Here is a 16914-nt window from a genome sequence, read left to right on the forward strand (position 1 = left end):
TCTGACCTGCTGATGTGAACTTATGTTGTTTCATTTTCCTAAGCCCAACAATGCTGATTTTGTTTATTGAATTTGGGGATGTGTATTTCACATAACAGTGCAGGGTTTAAGAAGTTAAGCCAGCACAATCCTGAAAGGGCTCAAAGAAAAGAGAAAATTGAAGCAACAGAACAGCTTTGAAAAGAACCACATTTTCTTACCTTTGAGTAAACCTGGGAATTTAGTAGTTCATCTGAATGCATTCAATGGAAAGGTCTGTGGATTATCCAAAGTATCCAAATTTTTCAGTGAGACGTTTAAATGTTGCTCATAACACAAATTAAATCACTTACTTGCGCTGTATATTTCTAGATGGATATCAGCAAATAATAAACCAAACATATCAGCGGGGTTGTATAATATAGGGGTTATCCATTTTGCATACCATGAAATCCCTATTGCACATTTGACCATTTGAAGTCTGTTCAAATCCGACTATAATCCCTTAACATCAATACCAAAACATTATCTTAATCTTTGCATGGTATATTCATGATAGTTGATTGAGGCACATCAGAGCAAATGCCTCATGTGAAATGAGCTATGCATTAGGATATTGCTGCAGCCAGCAGGAATCTGACAAATGAAGATGAGATTTGTATGAGCATCTATATTTTCTAATATATAGGCCTATACTGTATTTCATAAGAAATAATAGAAAGAGAAATATAGTGGAAAAATATAGCAGTCTCTGCAATGGTCTCATTTTCTGTATCGCTTAAATCTCTTTAGACCATATGTCTGTGTGTTTTGTTTTTTTTTTGTTTTTTTCTTTTGCACTGTTTGAATAGTAGTAAACAACGTTCTCCTCAACAAAAGCACCAGAGACTGTGGAAGAACATTACGACATGTGGAGTGTTTTCCTAACGCCGACATCACTAATCTATTTTAGCACAACAAGTGTCACAGTACACTACCTGACACCACTCTGTAAGGGCACTGTGAAACTGCTGGATGACACTACAGGACTGGCACAAGTAGCTTCCCTGCTTCTAATGCCACATCCTTGTCTTGGTAAAGATGATGACTATGAGCTCTTGACTTATGTGAGTCAGCAAGAGATGAATTTCCCATAGAAAAGGTTCAACTCAGCATCTAGTTGTTAACAGAAGCTTTTTCATTCCAGAAGTTTTGAATGTTATTTTGCGGCAGGTGAACAAATTTGGACTTGTTTGGGGTCATTTTGGCAGTTTTTCTCATTCACAACAAACATGCATGCGTTCACTTAGACAGCTATCTTTCTGAGGACCATTGTGTACAGTAGTACAGTAGTAGTAGCATATGTTTATATCAGTGGACTACATGATGTCATCATATGGTTTCATAGTGACTAGTTGTTTGACTGCTTTGTTTTTACTACCATGAGCAATGTGGGTGGTTAAAGTACTAAACAAAATATTGCTATTGCTATTTTGGCTGTTTTTTAAACAGCTTTGGGGTTGGAACACATCATCTACATCTTGCAACACAGATCTGCCTCGCTGAGCTGCAGTTAAGCATGACTTTTTCTAAATCAGATCCAGCAGGACTTTAAGAACGTTGCTGCAGTGAAGTTTGAGCTCATTTCTGTGCCAGAACAAGGACAGGTCCAAAGCTAAGTTGCATCTGAAATCCAAAATCACCTAATATGGACCATATAACAAAACAATCTGTATTTTATTTTTAATTATTTTTTTTTTTAAATGTGTTAAAACAAATACAATTTTTCCACTCAATTGATCATATCACTAACTGCTAATGAATGAATCTGGAAATATCACCGCCGCAATTTACGATCCATACAATCAAATGGTTTATCCATCAAATGTGCAAATTATATTTTATATAACAATGTGGCCACACAGTATAAATAATACAAGCACTCATGTTCAGACTATGATATGTCTGTTTTCCATTACAGCCTCAAGTTAATGGATATCTCCTGCATTTCACCTGCTCACATTACTGTCTTACTACTGCTGTCCCAGTGATCGGGAACCTAAGACAAGTTAGTCACCTTTGAAATGTGATTACCCAACGACAATAGTTTCACACTAAAAACAGTGTGTCTTCCAAAAGATAATAGTTGATCAACTTGAAGCTAAACATCCGGGTGTGAGCGTAACAGGCCACAGCTGTGCAGGAAATCTGGGTAAAAAGTGTAGAATGAGCTAACACATCGGACTTGTTGAATAAAATATCCACAGTGTCTGCCCAGTGTTTGAAGTAGTGATGGGAAGTCCGGCTCTTTTCAAAGAATCGGCTCTAATGCTTCAGCTCCCTTAGAAGAGACTGGCTCTAATGGCTCCCAAATAGCTCTTTGTTTAGCTTCTCTTAGAGCTTCTGTTTTATCCTAATTTAGCAGTATTTCATGCACCATTTCCATGAAAGCCTTATTTTTATGCGTTTATTTCATTAGAAGGAAAATATATTGTCTGATATTTTAATCAAAGTATTAAATTAGTGAACAATAGCAAACAAATTAAATAAATACAGGCAAATAAATAGGCTTAAAATAATGACACTTTAGACAAAAGTCTGTAATGGAGGTTTTCATTCAGAACCTGCCTCAGCTTGGATGTCCAGTTTTAGCTCATTTCTTCATTTTTCCCCATTTAAATCCAGCTCCCCCACCTCTCTGTAACTCCGTGTGTAAATGGCCTGTACACTACACTCGCTGTCTTTGGAGCACCTGAGTGGTCGCCTGCGATGCGCATCAAAATAAAGTGTTAGCTTGGATTCCTGGGAGTGGCTGAAGGTTCCGTTCTCCCCAGTGGGAACAGGCCCATCTCGTTCACTACAAAGATGAACGAGACATTTGTCTCGTTCACGAACAACGCATCACTAGTTTCAGGCTTTGGTGACCAACTAAACACTAAGTACCAAATGCCTAAGTATATGAATACATGTGCTGTTAAAACGCTTGTTCCGTTTTATAGGCAAAACCCTACAGCCAGAGAAAACTGTATGTGAATATTGACCTGAGATTTTAACTCAAAATGATGGACTATATAAACTGACTTTTGTGTTATTTGCCATTATTACTAAAATCTACTATTTCCTGTAGAGCATTTCTCCTCAAACGTATCACTGGACTACTGGATGTGCATTATGTGTGAAAAAGCTGATCAGGAGTGAGAAAAGAAGTCTACAAAAATCCTCAATCAGCGGCTTCTTGGTAGCCTCAAAAGAGTTTGAATAAATACTTCTGAGCCGTCGCTCTCAGCTGCCAAGTCGTTCTGCCCTTTATCCCAGAGAGATTTCAATGCAGCCTGAGTTCAGTCTCAGTGTACGGCGTGCGTGGAGAATCCATTCGGGGCGTCCGGGGGAAGCCAGTCGTTCATCTGTGAGCGAGCTAGGGGTGAAACTGGCTCCGTGAGAGGCCTTTGGGGTAACTGGGTGGACGGATTTCAAAGAAGTGGATAAAGTGGGATGCACACGTTTGAAACGCAATCGCATTTTACACACCACTGCAAACAGAGCTTAATTTGTCTCCCTTACCCATAATCCATTTGGTTAATTCACCATTCCATTTGATCCCGTGGGTGCTACATTTCCCCTCCCCAAGCTACACCACGTCGAAGCATCCACGGGTGTGTAGAAGAGTCTGTGTGAAATCAAGCTGGTGAATTTATTTTTTGCTTGACATATAGCTTTTTGCTTCCTGTATAAGGGACAGAGTTTATGGTTTGGGGGTCTTGTGTAAGCGCGACACAACAACTGTCTAACTCGCCTCCTCCCGCTAAATGAAATTCGTCCCTCTGCCCCCTTTTCCCTTTCACACCTCAGCACTCATTTTAATTAGCTGGCTCTCTGATCTCTCTCTCCTTTTCCTCCCTCTCTGATAATTCTCCCTGGTTTCCATTCCATTTCTCTGTCTCTCTCACTCATTCGTTCTCATTACAGTCATTCCTCAGTGTAATTAATGAGCTGATATCTGCTTTCGTGTCACAAGGGTCATGAGCTCTCCCTCTGTCTCCCCCTCTCTCTGTGTGTGTTTAGCACCAGTGAGTCATCCGGCGCTCTATTTAGCCGCCGCTCTGTCTCTCTGCTCTCCGTTCTCTGCGCTCAAACAGGCAGCCAAAGAAAAACGGGGATTGTGTGACCTTCGACATCGCAGCAGATTTCGGCTCAGTAATTATGCGGGGAAATGAAAGAGGCACATAGGGAGGCTGGATCAGAGCAAGGTGAATGGCTTCCTAATCAGACCAGGTTTGAAATTTGATTTGCACGTGCATATTAATAAGAAAAGAAAAGAAAAGAAAAGAAAAGAAAAGAAAAGAAAAGAAAATGGTCTTTGAATAGCTGTCCATTGGAGCGACCACCGTATCTGAAAGGGTTAAGGACTTGGGTTCAGGGGCACAAAGGGTTAGTGGTTCCCAGTAACAAAAAAGTTAAACAAATTAATACAAAGTGATGTGAAATGGACAGAAAATACAGAAATTCACATGAAACAACAACAAAGAAAGTCAAAGTGATTTCAGCCACTAAAACTATCTCTAAGAGACACAAATCACTGCGACCAAAAATTACTGCAGAGACGACAAAGACACAAAACAACCACGAAAGATACACAAATAGGAGACACAACATGATCTAATAAAGAGTCATAAAGCAATGCAAGAGAGGCACAAGGCAACCCCTTAAAGACTTGGAAAAGTTTAGTGGTTCTTCTCCAGTGAAATACAGTACCTGCAAACAGGTAATGGTCAGGTTTCCCCTTCCAGTCTGGAATAAATAACAGAATTGCAGGGTTAGCATGAAAAGTGTCGGTTTGACTGACAGTCCAAGTCTGGGAAGTGCTGTGCAGAAATACCCCAGTAATGAGTTCACCCCACACATGGAGGGAAAAATTTAACAAAAATCCAGCTGGCTGAGGAGATCCATCCATTCCCATGAGACGTTTGTTATTAGTGTGGCCATTTCATTACAAACTGGAGCAATTAGCGATATGAACAACAGCTAAACATGAACAAACTGATCCACTCCAGTCGACCGTGTATTCATATTGTTTTTGCAGCAGCAGCTCACTCGTTTCTCCTCTTTTCTCCCGATTGGCTTCTTCTCTTGTAGTTTGCTGTTTAAAATGAGCTTCAGTAAAGTCAATTATTCACAATTTAGAAACTCAAAGGGTCCTGATCAGTGGCTTTTAACTGAGCAATAGCTCGGTACCTGCAGCCACAGCCAATGAGGAACCGCACATAAAGTCTAGCCAAGTGGCCAGCATAAAGCACAGGTATGAACGCATTTAAGGTCCAATCACTTAGGACTCTGTGTGACCTCATTCTTTCAGCAGTTTTAACACAATACCTAGAAACACAGAAGTAATTATTAATGACTGCCTCAGAGGAAAAGAAAATGCATATCTGTGTGTGATTCATTAGATGCATTCATGTTGATGTATGCAAAGTAGCCATATGAAGTTCTGATTATGTATTTGACGACTCTCCTTTCTAGAGTCAGAGTTTTGATCTGAGATTTGTTCATGTACTGTATATGTATATATATGTGTGTGTGTGTGTGTGTGTGTGTGGTAATACACCACACAGAAATTATTATTCTGCTGCACCTTTATGTTATGAAAAAAAGTGTGAGAAAGTTTCACAGAGGCAACACTGAGACACCCACTCACCTTCATCAGGTTTTGTATATGAGTGTGTGTGTGTGCGTGTGTGTGTGTGTGTGTTTGCATTTGCGCTGTGATCCCTTTAATCCTGATTCTTCCATGTCCTTCATACCCCAATCAAGGTTGTCATTAATGAGCATTTTCCTCTCTCTCTCTCTCTAACCTTCCCTGATTAACGCCACTGATGACTGAATGTCCGTGTGCTGACCGATAAATGAATCGAACAAACACCTCCTCCTGTTTGATTAGCAGCGCCTAAAAGTTGGTGGTGATTCAGCTGCGAGACCTTTGGCTTCACCCAGTCATTGTCGCTGATTTTCAGCTGGATTTGAATCAGATCCAGTCCTGTTGCCAGGTGCAAAGCATGTTCGGGAGCAATATGCTTCTGTGTGCAAGTACTACCACAATAAAATGACAACGGGCCCTCATTGAGAGCAATTCGTCCTTCTCCATATTGCACTTATTATCATATCTGCAATATATACACTTAACTTTGAATACAGCTCTTAGTATTCAGAGTGGCACACAGTGTGTAGCTGATATAGAAGGAAGTGCAGTGGGTGATAAGTAGTCTATTAGTCCAGAGTAGCAAGAGAAAGAGGGAACCCTGCCCAGTGTGAAGTACACTACTTGTGCTGCGTATTGAAAGCCTTGTAGATACTATTGGAAGTTTATATAGAACACTGTTAATTTAATGATAATTGCACTTCCCCCTGGTGTTGAATGTAATTCACAAACAAAGCACACTTCCCGTTTTTCATTTATAAAAAGAACTGGGTCCATTGCCATTAACATCTCGATTTCTCTCCCTCTTTGTTCCCCTCCGTCTTGTTTTTCAGGTGTTGTGAGCAGGTGGGGCTGGTAACCATGGAGAGGCTGTTGTTGTGCGTGATGCTGGCTGTTGCAATGGCAGTGAGGGCACAGATCTGCCCGAAGCGCTGCGTATGTCAGATCCTGTCACCCAACCTGGCAACCCTCTGTGCCAAGAAAGGTCTACTGTTTGTGCCGCCCAACATTGACAGGCATACGGTGGAGCTACGGCTGGCTGACAACTTTGTCACAAGGTGATAGTCACGTCAATAATAATACCATCGACATTACAAGCACTTTCATTGCTGCATTACTGCAAAGCTGTGCCTTTACAACAGAAGATAGTACTTTAGATTGATAAAATACAACACAAACTTAAAAAACGTGCCCAAGCATCCTTTATTCTTCACAGGTTCATGTGTTTTATTAAAATTCTGCAATGGCAATAGCCTTAAGCAAATCCAAAAACCACCCTGAAACAAGGGTAACCGTACTGCAGAGTTTCTTTGAGACGTTTCACCACTCATCTAAGTAGCTTCTTCAGTTCTAAAAGACTGGTGGGGAGTTGAGGTTTTGCCCAGTCAGCTATTTGCATGACTAGTGTTTGTTAACAACCATATATTTACATATAACTGGAGGAAACGATTTTGATTGTTTTCTTTCACCAATGAATGGCATTCTAATGACTCCATCAGAGTGTGTGTTTCTGATGGGCACTACACACATGTTCCTATTAAACCCAACTCCAAACCCATCTTTTAGAACTGAAGAAGCTACTACTTGGATGAGTGGTGAAACATCTTCAAGAAACTGTACAAGTCCAGTTGCCCTTGTTTCATCTTTTTTTTTTTGTATATAATATCAGTTGGGTGACTAAGAACCTTCACAGACAACAACTAAGCAGCTTACATTGTTGTAGCATCCATAATTTCTCATTAGTATCATTGACAATATCTTGTAAATTTTAAGTTGAAAAGTTTAACTTAGTTAAACCTTAAAACCAGTGGTTCTATTAGGTCAGATACAGTCAAAGAAAAAAAATCTGTGCCAGTATTAATACATTCACTCTGATAAACTCAGTATTGGTCAGAGGTATAACAGTTATCTCTCTTTACGTTACGTTTTGTTATATCCCATGCTAATTCAATTACGCCCTCTAAAACTATTGTTTGTAAAAGCCCATACACACAGTTGGCAAATGGAAAAAAAAAGGTAACACTTTCTATGAAGGTTGTATTTATAATGTCCTATGAATGCACTCATAATGTTTTATAAGGTGTCTATAAAGCATTATAATGGTCATTATTACCATCTATACATATTCACAAGTCGTTATAACCAACTTCATGATGCATTATGACAACTGGTTATGAATAATTATAATTTGAATCTGAATAGTGCATTATAAATATGTCAATATCTGCCTAGTCACTTGTTAGTTTTATAATGCATCATAACTACTTTGCTTTGCTAAATGTGCATAGTGATGCATAATGACTTTTGACTTCGCCTATAGTGCTTTATATCTGTAGTTATAAGTATATGTAATAAAGTTATAATAATGAATACATCTCCCTACAGCACACTGTTATAAACAGCCATGCAATATCATAAGTGCTATTTGTCAGCTCTAAGTAAAGTGACAAGAATATGACACTATTATTAACAGATATAAGTTACTATGAGTAATTAAAAGGTGCAATGAACTAAGTCCTGAGTCTGGCATCTTTACCCCATATGCACAATGTTAATATCATAGGTGTTATTTGTCAGCTTTAGGTAAATTAGTGCAAATGAGGTGCCTGGACAGTAAAGACAAAAGAAATTTAGTTCACTTTATTTTCATTTAAACCAACACACATAATCAGAATGATTATCAACGCTCTGAGCACATTACACAAACACATGAAACACATGAAACGTAAAAGTGGCACGGCGTGGTCCTAGAGATGTGGCTCTTAAAAGTGCCTTTGGGTTGGTGAGGTGATTCAGGGTCAGAGGTCAGGAGATGGTTTGACAGCAACTACAAGAAGAACAGAGGTAAATCTTTAGTGCTCTAGCTGGGTTTGTTTTTATGCAGAAGGGTTTGATTGAAAACACATAAGCAGATCACGCTTTTTTTTGTTTAAAGCAGCCTAATGAGACATTATGTTACCGCATATCGTGCAGGCACCGCAGATTACCCGTAGGTGGCTTAAGCTAGCTAGACGAAATTTACAAGACACGGCTAGTTTTAACTCACAAATTAGATCGTTTTTATATTCATGCGTTTAATGATTGAAACCATTCGAAATCATTGCTTTAATATGCAAACGATGTGCTTCATGTAAGCAAAATAAGGCATTAGATCAAAAAACACTAGCAGAACAGAGAGACAACCTACCTGTCCTGGAGAGGACTCAGTGGAGAAAGGAAAGAAAAGCCGCTTTACAACTAGTACATACAGTCAATGCTTTACGACAGTGGGAGGAGCTGGGGACGGAGGTGGGTGGGGTCAGAGGTCAGGGGTCATGGACTAAGGAATGACATTTCTACAATAATAATAATATTAATAAAAACGATATCAAAATAATATCTGACGGCATTCAATAAATGCGGACATTTCTAGCGATTCTTTATAAAGAAGCGGTTAAATGCCAACCCCGGTGTCACAGTGGATGTGAAACTGTCACGAAAATTAATCTAGTGTTTGGTGCCTGCCGATTTTTCTCAAATTTTCATGCGGCTCGAAACGAATTTCAAACTGATGTATTTCAATTGGAATTTATTTCGTGAGGACGGCTGTCAATGTGACACTGCGCAATGAAGAGGTTTGATTTAATTTCATTTAGACTAAATTTGTAATGGTCTTATTTCGGTTTTTAATGTAACGTCAATTTTGCTGCAGGATTCGGCACTTTGAGATTCGAAAAAAAATTAATGGTTATTTGTTATATCGGTCTCTTATACAGAATCGCTAGAAATGTCCGCCTTATTGAATGCCGTCAGATATTATTTCGATATCGTTTTTATTAATATTATTATTGCAGAAATGTCATTCCTTAGTCCATGACCCCTGACCTCTGACCCCACCCACCTCCGTCCCCAGCTCCTCCCACTGTCGTAAAGCATTGACTGTATGTACTAGTTGTAAAGCGGTTTTTCTTTCCCCTCTCCACTGAGCCCTCTCCAGGACAGGTAGGTTGTCTCTCTGTCCTGCTAGTGTTTTTTGAGCTAATGTCTTACTTTGCTTACATGAAGCACATCGTTTACATATTAATGCAATGGTTTTGAATGGTTTCAATCATTAAACGCAAGAATATGAAAACGATCTAATTTGTGAATTAAAACTAGCCGTGTCTTGTAAGTTTCGTCTCGCTAGCTTAAGCCACCTACGGGTAATCTGCGGTGCCTGCACGATATGCGGTAACATAATGTCTCATTAGGCTGCTTTAAACAAAAAACGTGATCTGCTTATGTGTTTTCATTCAAACCTTTCTGCATAAAAACAAACCCAGCTAGAGCACTAAAGATTTGCTTCTGTTCTTCTTGTAGCTGCTGTCAAACCATCTCCTGACCTCTGACCCTGAATCACCTCACCAACCCAAAGGCACTTTTAAGAGCCACATCTCTAGGACCACGCCGTGCCACTTTTGTGGCCTGTTTCATGTGTTTGTGTAATGTGCTCAGAGCGTTGATAATCATTCTGCTTATGTGTGTTGGTTTAAATGAAAATATAGTGAACTAAATGCATTTCTTTTGTCTTTACTGTCCAGGCACCTCATTTGCACTAATTTACCTAAAGCTGACAAATAACACCTATGATATTAACATTGTGCATATGGGGTAAAGATGCCAGACTCAGGACTTAGTTCATTGCACCTTTTAATTACTCATAGTAACTTATATCTGTTAATAATAGTGTCATATTCTTGTCACTTTACTTAGCGCTGACAAATAGCACTTATGATATTGCATAGCTGTTTATAACTGTGTGCTGTAGGGAGATGTATTCATTATTATAACTTTATTACATATACTTATAACTACAGATATAAAGCACTATAGGCGAAGTCAAAAGTCATTATGCATCACTATGCACATTTAGCAAAGCAAAGTAGTTATGATGCATTATAAAACTAACAAGTGACTAGGCAGATATTGACATATTTATAATGCACTATTCAGATTCAAATTATAATTATTCATAACCAGTTGTCATAATGCATCATGAAGTTGGTTATAACGACTTGTGAATATATATATAGATGTAATAATGACCATTATAATGCTTTATAGACACCTTATAAAACATTATGAGTGCATTCATAGGGCATTATAAATACAACCTTCATAGAAAGTGTTACCAAAAAAAAATAATGAAAGAATCTACCGGTTTGTTTTAGTGTGTTTCCTATAAATTAACGTATTGTAAGAAGGACAATGGGACTAGAACTGTAGTGACATTTAATTTAATTTAATTTAATTTAATTTAATTTAATTGTCTATATATTCATTAGTCTCTGATATTTGTATGAATGATTTTAAAAGGGGCAAAAACAAAATGACAGACTAATTGTCCTTACATAAAATAGAATATAATGTTACTATAATATGCATTTACGGTAATTTGCCATCAAAATGTCTCCGATTTAATTAGTAGCTAACCACACTTAAATATTAACTAGTCTAGACTTGTAAAATTCACTCTTATTGTGTGGAAAAGAATGTTTCCTCCAAACTGGAAGCAGAGACACTAATCTACGATGTCATCAGGCGACAAAAGCCTGGAGCTTCTCTGGCAAAGATGCATAAGTCGTATAAGAACTTTTGGACACTGTGTCATAACCGAGGTTGCTTTTTATAGGGACACAGTCACATTATGCATGAAATAAAACTCGTTTGGGTGTGAAAAAAAAGCACATTCTTCGTGCCCCGCAGAGTAAGTCATAGTCATAGTCAGCGGAGCAGCTCAAGGCTGTCTCCTGATGGCACTGCAGTTTAGATTCTCGGTTCTCTGGTTTGCAGCCCTTGGAGAGAGTTGTTCACACTCACAAATATTGAATGAGCTTCAAAGATAAAAGGAATAGCATATGTGAAATCTTTTTTAGTTTGAATTTTGTCTTTAAATATTAAAAGCGTTTCCCCTGTTTCCCCTTTTCAAGTCTACTGTGCATTTGAAGCCCTTTGAAAGACTGACAAACATGCAACATCACATTTTAAAGGAATACTCTCACGTCCTCCTGTATACTGACTCTGTACGTATCTGTGTCCACAGCGTGAAAAGGAAAGATTTTGCAAATATGACACGGCTGGTTGACCTAACATTATCCCGAAACACCATCTCCTACATCACACCTCATGCCTTTGCTGATCTGGAAAACCTCAGAGCCCTGCACCTCAACAGGTACCAACTGACAATGGAACGGCATAATATGTAATCCTCTTAATGTATTAGGTGTTTGTATGATTTTTCTTTTTTCTTTTTGAACCGCTCACAGTAACCGGCTGACGAGGATAGCCAATGATACATTCAGTGGGATGTCGAAACTTCATCACTTGATTCTAAACAACAACCAGTTGATGTTGATCCACCAGGGAGCATTCAACGACCTGCTGGCCCTGGAGGAGCTGGACCTCAGTTACAATAATCTGGACTCTATTCCATGGGAGGCTATCCAGGTCAGGATTTGCTTAAACAGCAGCAACACTTTGAAGATTGTTTGAAAAGAGGCTTATTAAAAACTGTTAAATTTAAGTAAAGATATATAGGAGATTTGGGACTTAACAAAGGTCATTATGTGGGCTTTTCAAATAGCCAAGATACAGTTGCAACCTATTGTCTTAAGGAGATTTTAAGTAACGCTGCTCTTTACTTAATACTTTTGTTTATCAGCAAAAAATGCTGGGAAAATAGTAGTAGCCAAATTTGACATACATATAGTCAGTGTTTGACACTCCTTTTTCTCCATGTTACAGTATCCTGGAATTCATCACCCTGGGATTCAGGAAACAAATCCTGAAAAGTGATTCAAAAAAGCTTCTGTTTCTTTTTGTCTCTCATGCAGAAAATGGTCAGCCTTCACACACTGAGTTTAGACCACAACATGTTGGACTTCATTCCGGAGGGAACTTTTTCCCTCCTACAGAAACTCAACCGGCTGGATGTCACCTCCAATAAGCTCCAAAAGCTACCACCAGACCCACTTTTTCAACGAGCGCAGGTATTCTTAGAAGTTTCTTAAAACATCCAAGTCACATTCAGATCCAAAACTGAAGACCTGCCTGTAACATAGTACTTACGCATTCTGTATAGCTTTGTATTGATAGCTTAAAGTAGCTGTATAAAAAAAGAACTTATGAAACATTTAGTGTTTCTTCTGTTAGAGTAAAACATCCACTATGAGTGAGCTCCAATTTTGCTAATGTTCCTAAGAATAAAAAACATGTTTTGCAGCTTTATTAGAATGTCTGTCAAAAATTGACTTCAGTCAGAGAGAACAGAGATTTAAAGTTGAGCTCAGTGGTATGTGACATTATGGTGGGCAATAACATTAGCCAGAGAAAGTTTTTACAGTGAAAGCTGAACAGGACCAAGAACACATCCTTGAGGAACACCACATTTAATATCAAATGTCATGTTAAGATGAATGACTTAATAATTAATTTAGAGCTTTAATTTAGTCTAGATCTTCCATAGACTATGTCAATAACAGATAACATTAACCTGGTACCAATTACTGTAAATGGCAGTAAGTAAAGTAAAGCCACATCAAAACAACACCGTAACTTTTCTAATCTTCTAAATTTGGCTTATTTGTACAAAATCAGTATTTTAAACGCTCTGGTCTGGTCATTTATACAGTCAGTTCTTCTTATCTATTAGTTTATAGTGGAGGGGGTAAAGAATCTAACATCCAGCTGACAACTTGCTCAAAGAGCCTAGTGATAAATTGAATAAAAACATGCTTCAGTCATCAACAAAATAATAAAAAATGCAATCATTGTGTCATACTCCCAGGTCCTAGCAACGTCAGGGGTTATGACATCCACTTCCTTTGCGTTGTCATTTGGTGGCAACCCACTCCACTGCAACTGTGAGTTACTCTGGCTGCGACGGCTGAACAGGGAAGACGACTTGGAGACATGTGCCACACCCCAGCACCTCTCTGGACGATACTTCTGGTCCATCCCCGAGGAGGAATTCCTCTGTGAGCCTCCACTCATCACCAGATACTCACATGAGATGAGGGTCCTCGAAGGGCAGAGAGTCGCGCTCAGGTATCAGTTCTTGTCTAAAATCAAGGAAAAATATCATGATGGCATGGAGCCAATAAAAATTAGAGTCAGGTTTTGATTGTACCTTACACTTTTGCCCTCTAACCAGTCATCGCTGTATCTCACTGAACTCACACACAAACACTTGACAATATGAAAAGCCCTAATGCTCAATGATGCGCAAGACAGGAACAGAAAAATGTAGAAGGACAAAACAAAACCAAGACAACAACAGGTCTGAGAGAGGATGATTACCTCATTTGCATATATATTGGCCGCACATTCCCAATCATGATAGATGTTATGTTTCTAAATATGGAAATATGCCGAAAATGAGAGAAATGGCTGAAGAAAATCAATGAGTTGTGATGATTTTCTTTCATATATGAGGTGTACGTGCATATTATCAGGCATCACCCCATCCAACATTTTTCATCTTTTGAAGTACCCATTTCAATTACTAAATTATGCAGTTAAACATTTGGGCATTTAGGACATTGTGAGTATTATGTAAAAGCACTGAAATGCATGTCTTTGTGTTGCTTTCATTTGTCCAATTTCAGTATGAAAATGAACTGCACTTTTTATAAAATATTATAACCCTTGTGTGGAGGAAGCATTCGGTGTGTGGCACCAAATTCTCAAAGCACTTCACACTTATTGTGATAACAGAGACAATGGTCATCATGACCTTGATCTTTGTACTTCTTGTTTTTAGTGTCTTATAATGTTGAAGACTTTAAAGTACTTTTTTATAACTTTTTTCTTTAGTTCTTCAATATTTTATTTACGTGACTTGTGACCTTTTTTGCATAATCCAGATCTCAGTTACCACAAAAAGTAATTATGCTTCACTGATTTCAGTTCTATATTTGCACCTTTCATTTGGACTGAACTACTCATGCAGATTCCTGCTTTATTTCTTGGTCTTATCTTTATTGATTTATAGCTGTAAGTATGAGCTGAGAAATCTATTGCTTAGTCCCAACTGACTGATTGATTTCTTTTTCTTGGATATGAACAAAATTCTTTGGTTCAGGCTCAAATATGTTTCTTTTATAAAATAAGATCATATTGAATAATCCTTAATCCCTCAGTGGGGAGATTTGCAGCAGCAGGCAGTTTAAGGACAACACACACGGCAGGCAAAAAAAGCAAACATTAAATAAGCACAAAACTAAATACACTGAAACTTGTACTTATGTATACTGCACATGAGAGAAAGTTATTTTGACAATGTTGTATGTGAGAATATATTTAATAACCTTGGGATTGGGGCCTTTTTTTCAAGCAATAACAAGGGCTTTTAAATGTTATGAATGACTTTTGTGAACTTGATGATCATTTGTATTGTATTTTTTTCATCCAAAAGCTTCCAAATATAAAACTGCATATAACTGTACTGATTACTGTACTGTTCTGAAAACTTTCTACCCGTTATTCCCTAACCTTTTGTCACCTTTACTTGTACACAGTAGGCTTTTTGTAGCTTAAGTATAATGTTAAGTATAATTAAGTCATTAAGTCTTTGTTTTCTAGGCTGTAGTGTAAAATGCAGTGTAACTCAAATTCATGTGCTCTTTCAACACAGTGCAAAAACATCCACACTCTTTTTCCTTTCCACTCAAGTCCCAGGGGGATGGTGGAGGGATTCCAGAAACAACCATCAAACAGTGCTCCACTTTTACTGTACAGTTGACCCCATTCTGTCTTGTGTTTAATAAGTTCCACTTCACTGCTTTTCTATCCTTGAAGGTGTAAGGCAAGAGGTGACCCAGAGCCAGCCATTCACTGGATTTCCCCTGAGGGTAAACTGGTGTCTAACTCCTCCAGAACACTGGTCTACACCAATGGGACTCTGGACATCCTAATCAGCACCGTGAAAGACACCGGCTCTTTCACCTGCATCTCCTCCAACCCCGCCGGAGAGGCTCACCAGACGGTAGACCTGCTTATTATTAAACTCCCCCACATCTCCAACAACACCAACAACATCCAAGAGCCTGATCCGGGATCGTCCGACATCTCCACCTCAACCCGGGGTGGTGCAAACGGGAGCAACGTGACAGGCGACGTGAAGGGTGGGGTGGATAAGAGGGTGGTGACAGCTGAGGCCACGTCGTCAACCGCACTGATCAAGTTCAACTTCCAGAGGAATATACCGGGAATTAGGATGTTCCAGATACAGTACAACGGAAGCCAGGACGACTCGCTGGTCTACAGGTAGGGCCGACGGTATTGCAGCTTTACCATGATGTTCATCACAGTAGAGTCAGGTGGTTTACACAGTGGAAACTGAGGTAGAGAATTACAGTCTGTGCTGTAAAGATTAGATTACATAAGATTAGCTGCAACTTTAATGATCACACATTAAAATTGAATGGAATTAAGACTATATGGCAACTAGGGTACCACAAGATTAGTACAAATATATACATAGTATAGTATAGTAGTAACATAGGCAGTATGAGGCTTTTTATATGGATGTCACATTTATGTATCAAGTAGAAGATAGCCTTGGTACGTTCCTAAATGGTTCCTTGTCGTAAATAGAATTCATAGTAATGTGGATGACTGTGAGCATCGTTTTTTATCATATGATAAATGGCCCATTGTCATATATTGTATTACAGCACAGATAGATACTTCATGTCAGGGGAAGATAAACCAACACAGGGGTGAAACAGGGTTGTTAAGCAAAGAGACGTGAGCCAGTTCATGGTCCTCACCTTGAATCCCGGAGAACCGTCGCAGCACGGCTCGGCCTGCTGACTCAACCAGGACGGCCTTGACGAACAGACAGGGAGAGAGCTCTGCTAGCCTTTCTCGACTTTTGCAGTTTGCTCAGGATTACACAGATTAGATCGATCTCGATTGTTATTTGAGCCCAATATTTACTTAGGGTGAAATGGGAGAGGGAGAATTAACAAACACGTCTACAGCTATTGCTACGGCTCCTCTGGGGAAATCTGTCAACATTATCTGCCTTTCATATCGCCGCTAATCCCCGTACATACATCATCAGGACGCATCATCATCAGGAAGTGGAGGGGCTCTAGGATTGACCGTCTGGGTCACGATGATGACAGTGCCCTGATCTCTGAGGACAGATCTCTTACTACAAGCTATGAATTTCTGATCCCCTGACCCTACAGCCGTATTTGCTCTCAGACCACGACGATATATTGTAGACCAACAGAGCT

At 39.0% G+C, this 16914-nt stretch overlaps 1 protein-coding gene across 2 annotated transcripts in view; it reads left to right on the forward strand.

The window, feature by feature from the left end:
- Positions 1-16914, forward strand: part of lrfn5a (leucine rich repeat and fibronectin type III domain containing 5a) — a 114308-nt gene that overhangs the window by 79644 nt on the left and 17750 nt on the right. For both annotated transcript variants that reach the window (XM_047611933.1, XM_047611932.1), the window contains 6 exons: positions 6484-6708; positions 11712-11840; positions 11935-12115; positions 12502-12657; positions 13455-13714; positions 15467-15934. In XM_047611933.1, the coding sequence (XP_047467889.1) occupies positions 6512-6708; positions 11712-11840; positions 11935-12115; positions 12502-12657; positions 13455-13714; positions 15467-15934 (1391 nt within the window). In that variant the 5' untranslated portion in view covers positions 6484-6511. The remainder of the gene's footprint in view (positions 1-6483; positions 6709-11711; positions 11841-11934; positions 12116-12501; positions 12658-13454; positions 13715-15466; positions 15935-16914) is intronic.

Source organism: Mugil cephalus, chromosome 17, assembly GCF_022458985.1.
Source record: "Mugil cephalus isolate CIBA_MC_2020 chromosome 17, CIBA_Mcephalus_1.1, whole genome shotgun sequence".
NCBI lineage: Eukaryota > Metazoa > Chordata > Actinopteri > Mugiliformes > Mugilidae > Mugil > Mugil cephalus.